At 38.5% G+C, this 22360-nt stretch overlaps 1 protein-coding gene across 2 annotated transcripts; it reads right to left on the bottom strand.

The window, feature by feature from the left end:
* Positions 1–10694: 10694 nt before the first annotated feature.
* Positions 10695–22132, bottom strand: itpa.S (inosine triphosphatase S homeolog). 2 transcript variants are annotated; one of them, NM_001096470.1, is given in 9 exon segments: positions 10695–10870; positions 11707–11826; positions 11935–12011; positions 12470–12585; positions 14194–14225; positions 14601–14674; positions 15987–16051; positions 16164–16221; positions 22046–22132. In NM_001096470.1, coding segments are annotated over 8 exon segments (588 nt in total). In that variant the 5' UTR covers positions 22109–22132; the 3' UTR covers positions 10695–10870; positions 11707–11723.
* Between the last annotated feature and the right edge of the window lie 228 nt (positions 22133–22360).

The raw sequence follows: 22360 nt of genomic DNA, 5'->3' as shown, positions 1-22360 counted from the left end.
CAACTAAAATGATAGAAAATAATTTGGAATTTTTTCTTAGGGTGACAGATCCCCTTTAATATCTGCAGGAGCCAATGTTCTGTTTGGAAGCAGAGAGGTGCATTACGGTACCTCAGCCCTGCCTTGCAAATACCTCGCAAATCCCAATGCAAAGACTATCCAATCTCCATTCCATTGGGCTTACACATTCTCTGTGAAAGTAATCAGTCTGGTTAACCAACACAACATTCTCCAGGCCAAGAATAAGTTGCAATGTAGTCGGTAGGCTTTTTATCTGGCATGGGCCAGAGTTACTGAGGTTATGAGATTTTTTTACATTATATTTTATTATAACCCATTTATGTCATATATATATATATATATATATATATATATATATATATATATATATATATATATATATATATATTATTATTATAAATCACAAATTCATTAAACAGCTATACAAAAAAACATTAGATGCTTTTAATCATATCTTTGCTAAAAGCAAAAAGACAGAAAGCTTTGCTCTTAAACGTCCCAAGAGGTCTGTGCTGCCATTAAAATAAATCATGATATTATTTGTAAACTTGAATTGGGAATAGCTGAAAATGAACAAACCATTCTCCCCAGTGAATTGAGTTTCCTAGCTTCAACTGCCTCCAGAAGTGATGGTAAGAAACCTGGAAGTGTAGGTTACTCACCCATAATAAATTATTCTTCTGTATAGTCACATGTATAAAACCTGTTGGGTAATGGAAGAAAAGAGGCACCTAGTATTGTAAATGGGGTTGTTACTAACCTACTGTATATCTGTTTATAGTGTTTCATATAAAGAGAGTCTTGGTTGACTGTTCTTCTTTTAGGATTTTAAAGCCCTATTTATTAGGTTCTGGCTGGTGAACAAAGGTACATTTCAAGCAAGAATCTTTTCACCCCCTGGCTGGGGTATATAATGAATAGGGATGTTTTGCAGGCAAAATGAGCATTTAAAAGTTAATATCTCTTTTTTGGTATGGAGTGGTGGTCACAAAATATGTCCTATGTATCTGAGCGGGAGGGGTAGAAACGTTAGACCTTAGACAAGGAGGTGTTGGTGGGTTAAATTTAGCATAGGTGTGTACTTCTTTTTTCAGCATTATCCACAGATTCCTTGATGAACATTAGGGATTGTCAGGCTTAACTGCTAAATCAGATGACAGGAGCCTACGTGCTGAATAAGTTCTAAAAAAAATTGACTTAACAAAGTAGGAGACTAAAGGGTGAAGTGACTAATGCTGGCGATGATTCGCCAGCGTTACCACTTTCAGGCACTTTGTGATTTTCTAACAGGGGCGGGCGAGACTTCACTAGCGAAAGAGACAGACGCTAGCGGTCATTCGCACTCAATCAGCAGGCGAATTTTCGCTCTGGCAAATGGACGTTACTCCCCAAATTCACTAAGATGCAGATCATGTAAAGTGCATTAAAGTACATAGATTTTTCTCATTCTTCTGTTACTAACATCATATTTTTAGTCCCAAAAAACACTGACGTCTTTTCTTTTTTTCAGAGTGATAGCCTGCAAAAGTCCTTTAAAAATTTTGGGTAACTGGGTTCCCCCATACATTATCTAACATATGGAACATTAACTATATAGTGGGCTCATGTGTAGGGTATTATAACAATTCAATTTTCTTTATGACGGTTCTCTGGACTTGTGTAATGTAATGTATTTGCTGCAACATATACATCCATTCAACATTATAATTTCCCGCCGTATGCAAATTAGCCTGAGCGAAGACCTCTAACGAAGTTGCATTAGGCATAATTGAACGCTAGTGCATCTTCGATTTGATTACTGACATAGCACTAGCGAAAATTCACCAGCGTTCAGCGCCCTGGAAGCAACTACGCATTTTAGTAAATTATCGTTGTCTGAGCGAATTTTCGCCTGGCGAAATGTTGCAATGACTGCGAAGCCGTTGCTGGCGACTACATATGAACGTTTCTTTGTGCATTTCCCTGCAGTCAGTTCAGCTGCACGGGAGGGTGCAAAAAGAAACACAATCAATTCTTCTGAAGAAGCCTTACTCACATGGGGCAAGTAAGCGACGAATGCAGGTGTAATGCAACATGCTGCGTTTAACCTGCTTTCGGTGCTTACATGCGCCTGTGTAAGTACAGGACCCTTTACATTAAGTTGCGTTCCGTCCTGCAGGTTTAAAGTTTTAATATGTATGAGTTCTAAGTGCGGTTTACAGTATGATTTAATGCTGAAAAAAAGTGCTGAGGCAAGTCCACATAACAGGCATGTGCAGGTGTAAGGCAAACAAAGTCAGAATAACAGGCACAGGGTCAAACCAGGAAATCAGAGTTATATCAGGATGGGGTAGGAAAAGATTCACTGGAACTCTGAATACAGGCTCTCAGGAGGCCTGAGTAGAGGGAGAATTAGGATTAAATCGCCCCTTAATTAGGCCATTGCCTGTAGATGCACCTAATGCATTTGCAGCTGAGAGACATCAGAGGGAGTGATAGATTATCACAAGGTTCAAGACAGCACACACGATACCTCTCGTGGGGAACAGTAGTCAGCAAACTCCAGGTCCTCAGCTCTAAACCAGATAGCTCCTGATAGGAATGCACCAAATGGATATGTCCAGATTGGCTTCAACTACATATGCTCCTAGTGCAAGAGCATCAAGCTGAGCACTCTGAACTCAATGCAATCAGGGCAGTAGTAGATGTCTGCAGTGCTGCAGTTTGGGATGGGGAAGAATGTCAGACTCATGTTCCACCACTTCTGAGTGCACTAGTACATTGTGGTACTTGCATTGTGCCTGGCCATATCCCCTACTTAACAATATAGACAATTAAAATAACCAAGCCAGTTTATGCACTATACTGGGCATTTTTCACTAAATGAAGTTTACCCAAAAATTACCTGGTGGCTGGCTGCAATTGCAAAGTATTGGAAATAGTGAGTAGCAGATGCAGGGCTACAGGATAGATATCTGTGTTCTAAAGTCTCTAACTGTTCATTTACTAAGAACGAAACATTGCGTGTCTCCAGATTTAATAGAATTCAGTATTTACCAAATAAAAAGTAGTTTTTTTCTCTATGTTCATAAAAATTTTAACTGAACTGGCAAGAGGAATTATCAAATCCCTTTACAAAAAGGCAAATAGTTTTGAGTTCAGAAAGTTGGGTTATTTTGCACAGCAGTTTATGTGGCTATATAAAATGTCCCGTCAGTTCTGACTAATACATAAACAGGTGTGTAATTTAACACCCAAAGACAATGTTGTTTTTGAATCCAGAAATACTACTGGAAAGACTAACCAATTGACGTTTATATTGAGAAAGAATAAAATTCTGCGTATGCAGAGTGCACTGGGAGCCCTCCCTGATTTGGATGGATTCTGTTCTCCAGTAAGCTTGGTCATATCACCTTGACCTTGAGGAAGAACCATCTCATCGGTTGTCATTTGAGCAGTTCTTTGTTTTTCTGTGCTGTGAAGCGATATCGCTGTGCTGTCACAATGGTAACTTTTATGTCCTTTTATGCCAGTAAGCTCTTATGTGATAGGTTCCCAAGTTTATAAAAACTCTATGATTTCTTTGTTTAGGTTCTGACTCTTTGTGAGTTCAGAATCCACGGAGCTTATGTCAAATACATTTTATCTATTTTTACCTCAAGTGGTCTCCGGTATGTGAACGACAATATTTAGAAAACATATTTACCAATATCAAAACTGTTTGCCAGATATATAATTGACAAGTTAATGAATTGATATAATATTGATATCAATATATATAACATGTTAATCAGTAGAATTATAACCTGTGGGATGAGTGAACAGCAGCCCTTACCATGCCACCAAGGTTGTTTATTTGTACAAAATACATCTTTTGTGTTTACGTGTATAACTTGTACAGACCAGCTGCCATCTACCCATAGGCGTTTTAGGAGATTTATCCCAACAACTGCTAGTAATCACTCTTTAAGTTAGTAAAATACAAAATGAGGGTGGTATTGGGTGATGGAGACACCAAGGAGTACAACTGTCCATGGAACTGTAACATGATATGAGCCCTGTTACCACACCTCAATCCTGCTAGCTACTCCCCAAAATGGCTCACAGCCAGGGCCAGTTTCTGGGGCCACTATGCTGCGTGGTCCAAAGGCCCGGCCACGCGGTTGTATCACCCGCCCGCAATACTGCCCTCGTGCACGAGTGTAAGAGACGGCAGAATGGTGCTCCAGGGTGTTTTACGACCAATCGCCTGGATGGGGTCAGGAAGGAATTTTTCTTGTAGCACTAATTGGCTGAAAAGCGTTAGAGTTTTTGCCATTATGTGTGGTGGTCAACAGTACTTGCCTGGTTCAGCTCCAGCTCAAGGAAGTTCAAGGTGGTATTGAGCCAGTGTGCATCAGTGCGGTTCTAGGAGTACGAGTTGGTTATGGTGCAGGCCTACCTTTATTGAGTCGCGAATGTGCATCAGACTTTTAGTCTTGTCTGAGGCATGCAAGAGACCGGGTTAGCTCCATTTATGCACAATGAGGGAGCCGGGGGTTGAGCTAAAAAGCAGTCACAGAGGGCGCTCAGCCCCATGATCCCTGCTCCATGGTTGACAAATCTTTGGGCAGTGAGCCGACGTTTTTTGAGAATACAATTTTTTGGGCAATGAGCCCACGTTTGGAGAAAAAGAGCAGCATCTGGGGTCAGGGTGCACCTAGTCCTTGAAGTTTAAACTATTAAATAAAGCCTGTGACCTTCACAGAATTTTGCCAAAATATGTCTCTGTGTTTTAATTGAATGGTAGGGACACATCCTGGGGGGATAGGGGGTTCCTTGGCCTACGTGTGCTGGAATTTAATTAGGGCCCCCTTGCTCAGCAAGTCCTCTAGATTTTCCTCCACCTCATCCAACTTCTTGTATGTCACATTCTGTCCATCCTAGCTATTCATTTGTTCTGTGTCCTCTTTTTCCATTCCTCCATTATAACTTACTCTACTCTATTCCTCTTTATATTTTCAATTTTTCCAGATTCTAATTACTTAGATCTCAAGCAAAAGGCTCAAAGGGCACAATAGCAGTCCATGGTGGGCAACATGCTACTGTCCATCTGTCAGTCTTAATGTAATTAAATGAAAAGTGCTCTGCCGGATGCTTAGAGTCAGGGATATATGGACAGGGGTGTTCTTACTGCCTCTGACTGACATTGGTGGCCAACATTCCCCACGTAACATTATACATTTATAAATTAACATTATCTCCATCTAGCACCTTTCTATTCCTTTCACATTTCCTTCTTTTCTTTATTTAAAAAAACACCAAAACATTAAAGTGTTTTAAAGAAAAGACAACATAATGTACTGGTGCACTGCATGGGCAAAACCGGATTTTGCTTCAGAAAAAAAACTATGGTTTCTATAAACAAGCTGCTGTGTAGTCATGGGGGCAGCCATTTAAACACAGTATACATAGTAGATAACAGATACGTTCTGAAGAATCCCATTGTATACTACAGAGCTTATATGTTTTCTGCTGTGTATCCTATGCCTTGTCTCCTTGTTTATGTAAACTATAGTTGTGTTTCTGAAGCAAACACACCAGTTTTACCAGTGCAGCACAACAGTACATTATATTTTCATTACTTTAGGACACTTTCATTTTTTCGGGTTACCGTTCCTTTAAGCCAGGTTTTCCCATGTATTTCTGAAACTTAAATATCTCTTTCACCTGTCTCCTTGTTTAAATTCTCTTAATTGTATTGCCAAAACTTGAGAACACCATACTATTCAAAATAGGTACTATTTTTGAGATCCACTGCCATTGTACTTGGCACTGTATACCTAAATATCGTGTCTAGCAGCTCCTGTGTTTGCTTGCTTAAACATTTTGTTTTGCAACAACTCCCAAAAAAGGAGTAAAAGGCCTGAGCTTTGCCCATTTTGAGTAACATGCGGTGTTATTTAGTGATACATGATATATTTTTAAAACAGTGGCACTAAAGTTTCTGTTGCAGCAGATGTTGGCATTTTATTGTTACTGGACTACAGATTGGAGAAAGTCATAGGAAATCAATTGCTGCCAAGGTCTTGTTGTTCTGCCTGGAAAATGACTCACACATTTACAGAAAGACCATGTTTTTAAGACATACTGTTATTCTGCTACTACTTATTGCATAACACATTCATCACATTTTCGTGTTCACTTTTATTAGATTGAGTAACCAGTATCTTTCATATTCAGCTTCGAAGTAATTCAAAATACACTCTAAATATTTATAAAGCAAATGGAACATTATAGAAATAATATATATAGTGGGCAGTCCGTTTGGCTGAATTCAACCGACGAGAATGCCATTTCATAATTTGTACAGGTATGGGAGCAGTTATCCAGAATGCTTGGGACCTGGAGTGATCTATCCATATTTTAAAGGAGAAACAAACCCTTGCTACTTAAATCCCCTACCCCCTACCCTACATAGACCCCCCTCCCTGCTCCCCCCCAGGCTAGGTGGTACCTTTGATAAATGCCCCTAACTCTTTAATTAGCCCTCGGTGTAGATTCTGTCAAGCGGGTTTCACAGGCGCCATCTTCAGCCGATTCATAATCTTCGGGTCATCTTCCTTCCCTGAAGCAATTTTCATGACTTTCAGCACATGTGAAGTTGTGAAACAGAAAATTGCTCCAACTGCGCATGTGCCGATACGGCACTTCCCGAAGATTACCGAAAAGAAGAAGGCGCCCGTAAACTCTGTTGGACAGAATCTGCACAGAGGGGTGAGTAAAGAGTTACGGGCATTTAGCAAAGGTACCACCTAGGCTCGGTGTAGGGTAGGGGATTTTAGTAGCAAGGGTTTACGTCTCCTTTAAGGGGTTATTTATCAAAGGTTGAATTTTAGAGTTACGTGAATTTATTTAACTCGAATGTACTCACAACTCAAAGGGGAGGTTATGAAAAAACTCTAACTTATAAAATTCGATTGAATAGGAGAGTTTTCCTAACAAAAAAAAGCTTGAATGTCAGGAAGGCTATTAACATCTTCAAATGGTTCTACAAACCTCTGCCATTGAATTCTACATGAACTCGGCAGGTGGTTTCCAGGGTCGAGGTGTGTTAAATCTCACATTCGAATTAGAATAAGAGTTGGTGGTTTTAAACTCGAAATTGTGAGTTTTGACCAAAAAACTATTTGAAAATTCAAATTTGAATCTACTTGAGTCTACTACAAAAATCATTTAATCATTCAATAAGGATTAATTATATCTTAGTTGGGATTAAATACAGGGTACTGTTTTATTATCACAGTGAAAGAAACCATTAAAAAAATGTGGATAAAATGGAGTGTATGTGAGACGGCCTTTCTGTAATTCCGGATAACTGGTTACCGGATAACGGATCCCATACCTGTATACAATAATTATTATAAAGTATTGTATTCTATAATGGGGAACTATGGACACCTGCCTGTTGACTCTTAACATGTAGTTTTTAAATGCTTCCCTTTAGTTTTGGCTAAGCCATAAAAGTTGGTTCTTGGCAGATTTCAAAATCTGCTCCTATTGGATGCAATGACAGTCAATATCTTGGCTTTCTTTAGACTTGTCAAACTTTCAGCCTTAATATTTGCTTCATTATGTGGTCTGTAGCATACTCCTACAATAAACGTTCCTGTTGCCTTTTGGTCTATGAAAAGTTCATCCCTTCATCACTAAATTCCAACTATTTATTTAATAATTGGTTAGAAATTATTCCTAACATGGAGATGCGCCATTAATTTTCTATTTATACTCTTCCCTCAAAACACTGTATAGCATCCAGTGACATTATCTCAAGCTTGCCTATTTTACCAGCCAAGCTACCTGCATTAGTGAACATGCAGTTGTGTTCAGGATAATAGCAGTGTTTAAAAAAAAAAAAAAATTGAATAAAGCTCAAAATCCTTATAAAATATTTTATTTCCATACAAGCAAAAGCAAGGGGAACACTGCACATTCTATTCTGAATCAGAACATGAAAAATGCATCAAATTTGTGATATTCCTTTACAGAAAGTGAAGAAAAGGGAATATTAGGCTGTTCAAAAAATAGCAGTGTTCTGCATTCTTCTTTACAAACTCAAAAATTCAATGTATAACCTGAAAAATGTTTCAAGATTTTGCTTTCCTTTGAATCACTGAACTAATATTTAATTGTATCATGAGAACTGCTGCACATCTGTGTTACATGGAGTCCACCAACTTCTGGCACCTGTTACATTCCACAATTCTGCTGCATTTCTTGGTTTTGCCTCAGAAACAGCATTTTTGATGTCACCCCACAAGTTTTCTATTAGATTTAGGTCTGGGGATTGGGCTGGTCACTCCATAAAATCAATCTTGTTGGTCTGGAACCAAGATGTTGCTCATTTACTGGTGTGTTTGGGGTCATTGTCTTGTTGAAACTCCCATTTATTTCCTGAACGCTAAAAATTTGCACTGCTGTGCCCATCTAATGTTTTTTTTTGCTAATTCTAATTGCGCATACATTTTCGCAAATGGCTCACAAATGAGACAGGTATATAAATATAACCATGTGCAGGGCAAATAAATTCACAGTGCAAATCATTCTGCCCTGGGCGAAGTTTATAAATGAGCCCCACTGTGTTCTTTGGCAAATTGTAACCTCTTCTGCACTTCTTTTTTTTTTCCAACAATGGGACTTTGCGGGGGCTTCTTAACGATAGCTTAGCTTCAGACTTTCAGAAAGAAATGCACTATAACCAGCATGCAATATCTTTGCTGCCTTCCTTTCTTAAAGGGATACCGTCATGGGAAAAAATGTTTTTTTCAAAATTAATCAGTTAATAGTGCTGCTCCAGCAGAATTCTGCACTGAAACCCATTTCTCAAAAGAGCAAACAGATTTTTTTATCTTAAATTTTGAAATCTGATATGGGGCTAGACATATTGTCCATTTCCCAGCTGCCCCAAGTCATGTGACTTGTGCTCTGATAAACTTCAATCACTCTTTACTGCTGTACTGCAAGTTGGAGTGATATCACCGCCCTCCCTTTTTCCCCCCAGCAGCCAAACAAAAGAACAATGGGAAGGTAACCAGATAACAGCTCCCTAACACAAGATAACAGCTGTCTGGTAGATCTAAGAACAACTCTCAAGAGTAAAAACCCATGTCCCACCGAGACACATTCAGTTACATTGAGAAGGAAAAACAGCAGCCTGCCAGAAAGCTTTTTTCTCCTAAAGTGCAGGCACAAGTCAAATGACTGGGGGCAGCTGGGAAATTGACAAAATGTCTAGCTCCATGTCAGATTTCAAAATTGAATATAAAAAAAATCTGGCTGCTCTTTTGAGAAATAGATTTCAGTGCAGAATTCTGCTGGAGCACCACTATTAACTGATGCGTTTTGAAAAAAACATGTTTTCTGATGACAGGATCCCTTTAAAGGAGAAGGAAAGGTTAAAACTAAGTAAGCCTTATCAGAAAGGTCCATCTAAATATACCAGTAAACCCCCAAAGTAGTGCTGCTCTGAGTCCCCTGTCAAAAGAAACACAGCATTTCTATCCTTCTATTGTGTACTCATGGGCTTCTGTATCTGACTTCCTGTTTTCAGCTTAAACCTCATTGCCCTGGGCAAGAGCATGCTCAGTTTGCTCCTCTTCCCCCACCCCCTCCCTTCTCTGCTGTAATCTGAGCCCAGAGCAGGGAGAGACTCAGGCAGGAAGTGATGTCACACCATGTTAATACTGCAGCTCCTATCCTAACCAAACAGAGAGTTTCTAGAGCTTTTTACTCAGGTATGGTAAAACATTCTACAGAACAAATATAGCATTCTAGCTTGCACTATTGCAGCTAATCTATTGGCAATAAAATGCCTCCGTAGCTTTCCTTCTCCTTTAAATAAGGGCCGTAATTGACACATGTTTTTTCACAGAATGAATGACCTCACTAATTGAACGCCACACTGCTATTATTTGGAACAAGCTATTATTTTGAATTAATGATTTAATTACACAGAATCAGCAGCATGCATGGCATAACTGTTGGTTTTCGATTACTCTGCTACACCTATAGGTAAATTATTTGCCATGTAGAAACATACTTTCTACCAAAAACTGTCATTGATCAGTTACTGCTATTATTCTGAACACAACTATACATTTAATACTACTGCTAGCTTGTACATGACTTTCAGCCTTCCATATTATATGAGATAACCTCATTGACCTCCCACTTTCCCCTACTGGAGCAAGGTCCTTATCTTCCGCAGTAAGTTTCACTGCTCTGACCTCCCCATGTCTAGTATAAAATCTCTTCCAACCTTCTAGCTATCCTTCCTCCAAGACTGACACAATGTCATTAAGCCAAATAAATTGATACAGTATCCTAATGAGAAGAGTGTACACTGACAGCAATATATATATATATATATATATATATATATATATATATATATATATATATATATATGGCAAATCTAGGGCATTGTAAGGTACCTTGTACATGGACTTCTTCTACTATTCCCCTTTGAATTCACTGGCTTACTGCAGTAACTCCATATTAAGGGCTACAGTATATTTACCAAAATACCAAGCCACAGTGCAAATAAGTACAGTGTTTCTTTTTTTTTTTTTTTTCCCAAAATGGGTGACATTCCCAGACATGTCTATGGTCTGAGCCAGAGCCCAAAAATAAAATAAAATTTTTAACAGTGAAAATTTTATGTAAAAGTATTAAAATTTATTAAGTTTATACATAAGCATCATAACATTTACAGGTAGTGATGTACTTCATGAAAACTCTCAAATGTAGCCTTTCTTTGGGGAAGGAGTACCACAGACATCCAAGTTTTTGTGTAACATTTTTAGAAACACAGGGATGCTTCACAGAAAACCTGTAAAAAAAAAAAAAAATCAGCATTAAAAAAAAAATCATATACAATAAATCATATATTGGGTTACATTTTAAGATGATACTTTTTATAATATAGTAAATTGTTATGGCTGATGCAGTGGCTTAGGAAGCAGAATGTCTCCGCTCTAGATACTCTACTGTTCGAAAATGTACCTGGGGCTCTAGGAAGAACAAAAACAAAACAACTAGCTTTTGGTTAAAATATTGCCATGGAAGCAAAATTCCCCTATTTTTCAATTCAATTGTGCGTATTTATGGTTGGAAATTTCACCATTTCATAAATATTGCCCCATGTGTCTAACCATTAATACTGAAGTCTGTATTGGAAATGCATTTTCACAGCAAATCTCTGTAAAACTTCAAGTTCCTTGTACTGCTCAGGCCACGTATAATAATAAAATCAGCAGAAAGAATTAATGCAGCATTTACCCATCATGAAAAATATTCTGGTTGTTTAATGGCAGAGACACAGGCTCATATTCGGGGAGATAAATCGCCTCTTTTTCGGGGGGCCACTAATATCCCCGAACTGCCTCCCGCCAGCTAGAATCTAAATCGCCGGCAGGATGGCACTCGGATTGCTCCGTTTTCCGAAGTCGCCCGAAGTTTTCTTGTGAGGCAACTTTGGGCGACTTCGGAAAACGAAGTGCACCGATTACCATCCCGCCAGTGATTTATATTCTAGCCAGTGGGAGGCAGTTCGGGGATATTAGGCGCCCCAAAGTAGAGGAGATTTGTCGCTGGGGGACTAACCTCACCGAATCTGATCATGTGTCTCTGCCCTAAGGGGAAAGAAAAATGCACTTGGTAATGTACCTTTAGATGTTGAAACATCAAACCTTCGTGCCATTCTGGATGAAGTAGTCCGACATTTCTTTTAAAGCACGATACCGGTGGGAGATTGTATTCTTCACTTCTTTAGGGAGCTCAGCATAACTGTAATGAGAGTGACATCAAATAATCTGCCTTCTGATTTCAGTAAACAGTTCCAATTGCGGCTATGAGGATCTGATACGTCATAATAACCTGCATATAAATGCTTACGTTTGTTGAAACCCATCCGGCTGGAAACAAGGATCCCATCCAAAGTCCCTTGGGCCTCTGGGAAGTACAATTTGTCCCTAAAGAATAAAATAATTAGGCGACAAGATATTAATCATCTTTGCATATGCCAGATACAGACGGGCAGCTACAAGATTTGTATCAGTAAATTAATTGTACAATCTAATGCCAATTCTTTAGTGTCATTAGACAAGTATAAAGTCCGGACAGCAAAAGTTTCTTCATTTGACTGGTAAATGTTTAAGGAAAACAACATACGTACCAGCATTAATGTTATTCAAACACGCATTGTGAAAAGGGTCATAATGGATGTATATGTTATGAGGCATCAAAAAAGTTATATTACAGCTGGCTACTACATACTGCCACATAATTAAAACCAAATATTTAAACAAATTCCTTTTTCTTGATATTGGGCATGTTCTATCTCTAGAGCAACCAAGAGGTGTTGCCATTTTTTTTTTACTCTTTTTATGGTCAGTATGTACACAGAATACTTTGCACACTTAATACAAACCAAGGTTTTGCCTCTAAATAGAAGAACTGTATCATCAGGATTTCCATTGCAATAAGCAAACGTGCATAGGGCAATGGCTGACTTGTCCTCAAATCCTTCTAACATTCGGTGCAGCCCTGTGAATATAGATTATCAGCACTATAAAAAGCCAGATTTATAGAATAATCTCATGCACAAGTAAAATTAAATGATAAACCAGAAAAATCAAAACAATTATACCAACTACCAACCATTATAAAACCTGGCGTTTAACAGGTCCAGGAAATTCAAACTAACTTCTAATAAAATATATTTCCAATTTTCTTTTTTAATCAACATGTAATCAAATTGTGGAATTTGATGAGGATAATAAATATAACATCTATGATGATAAAACCGAAGCTTTATTTAAGTGATTGCCCTGGTATTAAGGATACAAACTAAGAATGATTGATGAAAATAGCACAAATGCAGTTGCCAAAAGCATCCACTCAGGTCTCTGCTAGTATTATGGGTTCCCCTATTCTAGAAACCTGTAATTCAGAAACTTAAGTTACAAGAAGGGCATCTCACAGAGAGTCTATTTTTAAGCAAATCAATGTAACTTTGAAAAATGTTTTTGGATCATGTACTGGTAGACCTTTTAAAACGAACAGAGAATTAGTTGTTATAGGCAACTAGACAAGCAATATAGAACTTATATCTGCAAATGCCTACAATGTAAGCTAAGAGCAGTGGGCACATGTGATGACTTGTGGCCATTACACTTTCCCTGCCTGACATTGTCCAAATAGTCCCAGCTGGGAATCATCAATACAGGTGATAGTCATGAGATCCTTGCTTGTGAACCCTTCCATGACTGTAAAGAGATTTCATTATGAAATCTGACTATCCCTAGAGTGATGCAGTATGGTTACCAGCTGTTTGTCTGTAAAAGCTAAACATTTTTGTAAAAGGTACATGGCTACAAAAGGAAATTAAGGATTAGTAGAGAAAAAACAGTTAGCAGTTAAGTGGAAAACCACCACAAAGTTAGTAAGCATATCCCACAATGTTATTTACCTTTGCCTTTGGCATACATCGTGTAAACGCTTCTGCAATCTGCAGGGCTTAAAGGGGTTGTTTTGCCTTTCAATTAACTTTTAGTATGATAGTGATATTCTGAGACAATATATGATTTTTTATGGTGTTTTTTTAGTCATTTAATTTTTTATTCAGCAGACCTCCAGTCAGCAATCTGGTTGCTAGGGCCAAATTTATCCTAGCAACTATGCACTAATTTAAATGAGAGGCCTGACTAGAAAGGCAATTAATAAAAAACAGCAATAACAATAAATGAGTAGCCTTACAGAGCAGTTGTTTTTAGGTGAGGTTATTGACCCCCCCTCCCCCACCTTTGAAGTCTGGAAAGAGGCAGAAGAAGACAAATAATGTAAAAACTATAAAAAAAGAAAAAGAAAAAATGAGGGCCAGTTGAAAAGTTGCTTATAATTGGCCATTACATAACATAATAAAAGTTAACTTAAAAACAAACCACCACTTTAAGGAGGCCAAGTGCAGTGCCTAATAGAATAGAGTAAGCTTTGATGCTGAATACTTATTTAATATGTGAGACATCCCAGTAATTATAGGGCAATAATCTAACCAAATGACTGACTGAAAAGGCAGGTCTGACCCAATGTCTGAAGACCTCTGCCTTAGGTAAATATTCCCTTAGGTCAATTGCCTCACTGTTTCTTTTTTACCTTCTGGCTTGATCTTCTCAAGAAACCATTTTCTGCAAGAAAACAGAAGACATGACACTATTATTAAGCTGTATAAATCTATTTGACTATAAGGCCAGGTCTTGCGACTCTCTGCATGTAGAAAACAGCAGGCAGAAAATCCGCTTCTCCCCTGTTTCTGAAAATTCTTCTATTTAAATGCATTGCCTTGGCCCTGGTGCAGGCAGACGCTGCTGATGTTGGTGCCACAACGGGAAAGTTTGCATTTCAGAGCCAAAATCCTCTATGTCTGCCTACACACAGGCCTAGGTAATGTATCCAAGTGCAGGCACATCAAGGAATGGAGGAGCAGATTCTCTGACACTAGCCTAAGAGAAGACCATTTTTCTTAACTTTGATTTTAAACAATATAAGTGTTGAGTACTTACATATAGGGTCCAGGAAGACCTCCCAATGCATTAAAACACAAGCAAGTATCCTCTACAATAACTGGGCCTTGAATCTATACATAAAAAAATACAAATATACAGAAATCACGAAACCTGAATTTGAAATGTTAATGAGATAAAGGACATATAACAACATGGTTGACGTTCGCCAAGTTTTGGGTCAAAAATGCTGCTTATAGACTATAATGGGTGAAAAAAATATTTGTCTTGCGTCAAAAAAAATTTGGTGCCCATTTTTCCGAATTTTCATAGTTTCACGAATTTTCAGATAAGCCAAACGTGTTAGATTCACCATCGCTATTGATGGTACAGGTATGGGACCTGTTATCCAAAATGCTCGGGACCTGGGACTTTCTGAAATAACAGATCTTGTTTAATTTGGATCTTTCATAATAGAAAATCATGTAAACATGAAATAACCCCAATAAGATGGTTTTGCTTCCAATAAGGATTATTTATATCTTAGTTAGGATCAAGTGCAAGTTACTGTTTTATTGCTACAGAGAAAAAGGAAATCATTTTTAAAAATTTGGATTATTTGGATAAAATAGAGTCTATAGGCCTTTCGGTAATTCAGAACTTTCTGGATAACGTGTTACCGGATAACGGATCCTATACTTGTACAAACATTGTAACTTGTATTTACATTACCATTTTTGTTTATAGGTTGCTGGTACTGTAGTTGCCGTCTGCTTTCTATTATACATTATTCCTAAACTCAGGCAGCGCCCAAACATCCCCTATATATCCTGCTCACTTTATGGGTCACCTGTTTCTTGTTCTTTATAAGCATAATAAAGCACACACAGCCTGCCTATGCAGCACCAGCACCCACCCACAAATTACTATATTCTAAAGTTTTGTACTCAAGTAAAATACCAAAACATAACAAATGCCCAATTGTGTGTTAAGAAAAGACCCCAGCTCCTTTATAATACATCCAATAAGTATTTGATTATAGAATGTAGCATATAAATGAAGATGTTTGCATTTTATGGCATTCAACATTCATGAATAATAACAATATTAAGGCAAATGATATACAAAGAAACCCCTGCTAGGCTCTATTAATTTTATTGCTAGAGGATTATGTTATATAACTAAAAATTAAAAACAATGATGGAAGGGGTATGTGTTTTTTATGTTTTAGTTCTGCCTTGGGACAAGATAGTGTAGCTGGGAAAATAGGACAATTATATTTGTACCCCTCCTCATAAATCTTGTATGGTTGGGTGCCATTAGGAATAATGTATTGGACAGGGTAGAGCAGTAACCCATAAAATATATAAGGATGACATAGTGAGATAATCCATGAGGAATGTGATGTGAGCACACCAATAAAGTAAAATGGAAAAAAAGGTTTACCTGTTTTGCTGCCTCTCTACATTTCTGAATGGAAATCTCATCTGGTTCTCCTTGATACTCTGGCACTAGATAGGGTTAATAAAAAAATATTTAGCAGTTGCATAGCAATAACATCTGTGCTTAAATTCCAAGCTTTAATGGTGTAATTATCACAATGTATTACAAAAACGGACTTACGGTCAATTTTCTTGGCTACTAATTTGCATGGAAATTTGTCTCCAAGAATCTGAACAACCTGTGTAAGAAATGCAGAAATGCAGAAAAAAAGTGAAATTTGTAGCATGTTAAATAATGATAGGCAGTTGCTTACGTTTTTTGTTCTTGTTCTGAATCTAAGTATGCTTTTATGAGATTGTCCAACAAAAATTGCTTTTTCTACTATATGGTAAAGTAATTTACTTTTATTTGCGAAAACAAAGTCTCATTCTTACTAGCAGCATGTCCAAAGAGACCCAAGCAAGGACCAATAGAAACTGAACAGGTTCATGTGTCTCAAGTAAAAAACATCACCAGCACTCACTGGAAGCTCCCCCACGATTGGACTTTGACTCTACAAAACAGAGAGGGGCTGATTTACTAATGAATTTCTAATCTTCCGACGAATTTTGAAAATTGTTTAGTTTTTCTATATTTCTGAAAAGCTCTAAAAATTCGAGATTTATTAAGTGTGAAAACCACTAAGATATCCAATACAAAAACTCAACTAAAAGTCGTTGAGGTGCTATAAAAGTCAATGGGAGCCATGCTGATCTTATTGGACCGCTTTTTAATTAAGTGATTAAATCTAATTAGTTAATAATCAAACCCTTTTCTGCTAATAATTGTGAAAAAACTATTTTTGAGGTATTCGTATTCTTTGGCACATTGTTCAGCACTTTTGCATGTTCTTACTTTTTATATTCTGATCTTTTAATACATTCTATGCCATTCGTGGTTTTAGAGAATGTGAGTTTAGTTGTGGTTTCAAAAACTGAACAAAGACTAAACTGTGGGTTTCAAAATAAAATATTTCTCCATACAGAATTTACAGGGGTTGTTCACCTTTGAGTTAACTTTTAGTATGATGTAGAGTGATTTTCTGAGACAATTTGCAATTGTTTTTTATTATTTGTGTTTTTTTAGTTATTTAGCTTATATTCAGTAGCTCTCCAGTTTACAATTTCAGCAATCTGGTTGATAGGGTCCAATTTACCCTATCAACCATGCACTGGTTTGAATAGGAGACTGGAATATGAATAGGAGAGGGCCTAAATTATGAAGATGCGTAATACAAAGTAGCAATAACAATACATTTGTCGCCTTACTGAGCAAACTGGAAAGAGTCAGAAGAAGTCAAATAATTGAAAAACTTTGAAAAATAAATAATGAAGACGAATTGAAAAGTTGCTTACCATTGGTCATTCTAGAACATATTAAACGTTAACTTTAAGATGAACCACCCCTTGGCAACCAAAGTCTGCGCCTATCATAATGTTCAGGATCTCCAACATTAGCAAGCAATATTTGATTTGCATCAACTGGGAAGTAACCTGCAGTGACGCTAAACTGTCACAACAAGGATCACAAGTCTTGGCTTGCCATGGTCTCTCATTGTGAACAGAAGGGAGAGTGTTCAAGCAGGACATTCTAAGAAATGATGGTCCTTTGGGCAATAATGGCAACATAAACAAAGTCTGTGTTTCCTGTAAAATGAGTTGAATGTTGCACAGCTGACAGTTGCTCAGCCTGCCCGGTCACATGGTGGTCAGTAGTGTTTGCCCCACATGGAGAGCAGTGTGTGTCAGTCCACAGCTCCAGTGGCGGTAGCATTTTTGAGGGTGATATATGCTTTTTAGAAAATAAAAAGTGTGGTTCACTAACTGTAAAAGTGATTTATTGGTGCCAATGAGACAACTTTCTAGGCATCTGTTTTTTATAGATCCTATGTGGGATCAGATATTTATATATACATGTAAAATAAAATGTAAAATAAGAAGCAAATATGACAGAAAAGCAGTGAAAAACAAAGCATTGTAAATCTCCAGTGGTTGCATTTTTTCCGGAGATTACTTGCAGCTGCGCTCACTTACTTTGAGTTCACATACCAAGGCTTCCTATAGTTATGAAACTACTGAGAATATATTAGGCCTTGGCACACCATGTGATATACAGAATGATGATCTGAGAGCTGGAGAGATGCAGGAACAGGAAACAAAATAAGCCCTGGCGGAGGCCAACATCTGTACTAAACTGGCCTGGGGGGATACTGCTTAAATAATTTATTGTATGAACTCTTCAGTATTGAAAAGAAAAACTGTGATTGCTTTTTGTGGTTTATAAGGCTATGCTCACACATGACAATGTACATGAAATCACTAGGCTCATACGAGTCCTCTACACTGTGGAGCAGATGTTATCTGTATCAGCTTTGGAAAGCTTGAGACCCGTATGTAAATAGATAAAGGGTGGTTACAGTGGTGTAACTATAGAGGAAACAGACCCTGTGATACAGGGAAAAGAGGGGCCCAGATCACGGGGTATGATTCCTCTATAGCTTGAAAATGCCCTTACCCCATTTTTTGCGGGGGCCCAGCCTCCGCTTGTTACATCACTAGTGGGTTATGACAATTTTTAAGGCACCATGCGCTTTTTTTAAAAAAAAAATTTATGCAGTGACTCTTGAAATAAGCTGAAAAAAAGTAAAATACAGTAAAAGTATGCATGTATCAAGCAGAGAGAGAACAGGACCGCTATAATTCACACACACACCCCCCCCCCCTTCATAAGCCAGGCTGGACCACTGACATTTTTAAACCAGAATACCCAGACATTACCACTCTATCTACCTTTAGAAAAGTTATTGAATCATGGTCAAACCTAATATTTTACTGCCATAAACACCTGGTTATACGACACTGAAAGAAAACATGTAGTGAATAAAAAAATTCAGGCTATTATAGCTCCATGATCATATAACAGCATGAGGTTTTTTTCTACAGGTCATAGAATTTTGAGGTGACTTCTAAAATACTCATTTTTAACAGGGGATACTTGTATTATAATACACAAGGTTCAGGGAGTCGTGACAGAAATGATGTCACTAAGCGTGGATTATAACAGATGACATCAGCAAGGATATAATTTAGAAGACATTCAGGGCTCTTGCATATTATATTAATATATTTAAATGAGCATATTTTTCTAAAGCATTTCATTTAAGGGCTATACTATGGGAGATTGTGATTAGATTTTATGGGTCAAACTTTATTGGTCTTGTCTCATCGTCATGCAATAGCACTAAATTTAAAGGGACGCTTCAAATTTGATCCCCACTGCTGTAATTTAAGTCAGATCAGATAAAGTCAGACTGTGTGTTTTGTTCATGCATCTAAATCCAACAGAAGTAGATGTATTTCAATGAGAGAAAAGAAATCATCTTAAAATTTTATCTTGTTGGGTGCAAACACCGCATGCAGCATTGCTTTCTGACAGGCATGTAGTGTCAAATGGACACACTTCTTTGTAGTTTACACTATAGATTTTTCTATTTGTCCCATTCATTTTTGACCCATGCAACAACGTCTAACTTGTAGGATGCATTTTGTCAATCCAACACCACCCTACAAAATATTTCCTGTAGTTGAGCCCTAAGGGCAGAGACACTGTCAGATTCGGCGACTAATCCCACCGAACTGCCTTCCCGCAGGCTAGAATGTAAATTGTCAGCGGGATGGCACTCAGAGCGCTTCATTTTCCGAAGTCGCCCGACGTTTCCTTGTGAGGTGACTTTGGAAAACGAAACGCTCTGAGTGTGGCAGGAAGGCAGTTCGTGGAGATTAGTCACCCTGAAGGAGAGGAGATTTGTCGCCGGGCGACTAATCTCCCCGAATCTGACAGTGTGTCTCTGCCCTAAATGTGGTTAGTTGCTTTACAGAGAGGCGTACCACACATGAGGGCTAGGACTGATAATAGGGGTTGGGATGAAAAAAGGGATTTTGCAATGTACTGAACCAGTTAGCATTACAGAAACTTGGGAAATCCCTCCAAAAAGAAAATAAGTCTTGGGTGCCTTTGTAGCTGGACAAAAAAATCCCACTGCCACTTAAAGGGGTTGTTCGCCTTTAAATTAACTTATACCATGATGTAGATTGCGACATTCGGAGACATTTTTTGTTTTAATTATGATTAGTGTTTTGCGTTTAGTTTTTTTTTTATTCAGCAGCTCTCCAGTTTGCAATTTCAGCAATCTGGTTGCTACCCTAATTACCAATTTCCAAGTTACCATAGCCACCAGGCATTGATTGGAATAAGAGACTGGAACATGAATAGGAGATGGCTTGAATAAAAAGTAGCAAGAATAATAGCAGCATTTGTTTTTAGATGGTGTTGTTGACCCCCATTTGAAAGCTAGAAAGAGTCAAACGTAAGTAAAAATTTCCAGAACTATAATGAATTAAAAATGAAGGCTAATTGAAAAGTTGCTTAGAACTAGGCATTCTAGAACATATTAAAAGTTAACTTAAAGGATCAGTAACATCAAAAAAATGTAAACAATACAATATACATTGTAAAAAAAACACTAAGACAAATATAACTTTAAAATTGCAAAGCCTTTATTGAGAAATAACTTACCGAAACACCACTTCCGCTCCTGTTCAGAAAAGGCGACAGGGCGACGATCCATTCTGCAGCGCTCTATTTCTTCTCCCTGGCTATCTCTCATATTCTACCGACAGCATGTGAAGCTGCTGCATCAGGGAGCGATATATTGTACAGATCCCCCCGGCCTTCAAGTGAACTGGAATCTGGCCTCACAGCGCGGCACAGTGGCCCCTACCACAAATCCCGTGGCCAGGCCCCAACAGGCTGTCATAATTGAAGACGGAAGGCTTCAACCTACTATCCCTGACCGGCAAGCAGAGCTTCACAGAGACGGATGCTTGGGCTGTGCATTTTGTGGAGGCTACGAGGAATCGCAGTGCTGGGGAGGCTGCCTGAGGACGTGGCTTTGGAGAAGTTGTGGCTGAGATAGACTGTGCCCCTTTGGAGAGATCCCATGATCATGGACTGTTGCAGAAGATTTTTGGATCGGCGGAGCAATGTGGCTGTATCTATAGCAGACTTCTGTGTAACTACCCTGCTACAGAGTACAGAGATTGCTGGCTCATCAGCGTGCTCTATACAGTCCCTGCAGCAGGGTTGCTTCTGATAGCAGCAGCTGAAGGATCTAAGTGCTGGCTCGGTTCTCCGTGCTTATCTAGGAGTCGCACTTCTGACACTCTGTTGGGCCCAGGCCACGGGATGTGGGGTAGGGGCCACTGTGCTGCGCTGTAAGGCCAGATTCCAGTGCACTTAAAAGCCGGGGTGATCTGTACAATATAGAGCTCCCTGATGCAGCAGCTTCACATGCTGTCAGTAGAATATGAGAGATGGGTGCAGTATGGATCGTCGCCATGTCGCCTTTTCTAAACAGGAGCAGAAGTGGAGTTTCGGTAAGTTATTTCTTAATATGCAATCTTAAAGTTTAATTTGTCTGGGTGTTTTTCGATGTATACTAACGAATTTTTTTTAAAAAAAGTTTTGATGTTACTGGTCCTTTAAAGGTGAACCTCCCCATTAAAGGCTAAATTGTGTGGTGGAGGTGGGAGGGGTACCTCACTTGTCTGTGATTGGCTCAGGCTATACTGCAACCAGAATGATTGTGACGCCTCTGCTTTATGAGTTCTATCAAGTTCCTCTACCGTTCATCTTCTATTCTGATTTCTATTCCTCTTCTTAGCTGCTAATTAAAGTGCACTCGTCATAGCAACATTCTTTTTGCCAGAGATAAGTAGCCATGTTATGAGAAGAGATTCGTTTTGGTAACCATTACCAATTAAGAGCAAACACACCCTAACATAACATCGTTATAAGCGAACTAAACTATTAGGACTGTAAGTTAATGTTCATAGTATCGCAAACGCAACCACTATGTTTTACTACACGGGAAGGCGACACAGGCGGAGAATATTTACATTCAGCAAAATCCCCATTAAAATCAATAGCTTCCCCACTGATCGCTAAAGAAACTCAGCCGCTACCTCTTCCAGCTTTTTAGCGTTCCCGGTTACAAAGACTATACTCCTGCCGGCTGCAGCTGCCATGGTCAGCGTTATGTAGAATGAAGCTTGAAACCAGCATGACCAGATACCACTTCCGGGTCAGCATAGGCTGTCTTGCGCTGGCCAATCAGGGAGTAGAGTAGGAGACTGTCGAGCAGGCATTGGCACAGCTCGGGAACTACATTTCCCAGAATGCCTATTTCATAAAACATTGGTAAACTGTTCGCATACTGGATTACTTGCGATCTAACTTTGTAAAACCGGGGAAATCCTACGGACCAACAAATACGTTAA

The sequence above is a fragment of the Xenopus laevis genome, chromosome 4S, assembly GCF_017654675.1.
Source record: "Xenopus laevis strain J_2021 chromosome 4S, Xenopus_laevis_v10.1, whole genome shotgun sequence".
Lineage (NCBI taxonomy): Eukaryota > Metazoa > Chordata > Amphibia > Anura > Pipidae > Xenopus > Xenopus laevis.
This window is presented reverse-complemented; position numbering and strand designations above follow the sequence as displayed.

What these genes read in the sequence shown, in the direction of transcription:
- itpa.S (XM_018259769.2), bottom strand. An exon ending in TATTTAGAGGCAAAACCTTG is followed by an intron (nt 12,012 to 12,469) that starts GTTTGTATTAAG and finishes TTTATTCTTTAG; the next exon opens with GGACAAATTGTACTTCCCAG. An exon ending in CCGGATGGGTTTCAACAAAC is followed by an intron (nt 11,827 to 11,934) that starts GTAAGCATTTAT and finishes CTCTCATTACAG; the next exon opens with TTATGCTGAGCTCCCTAAAG.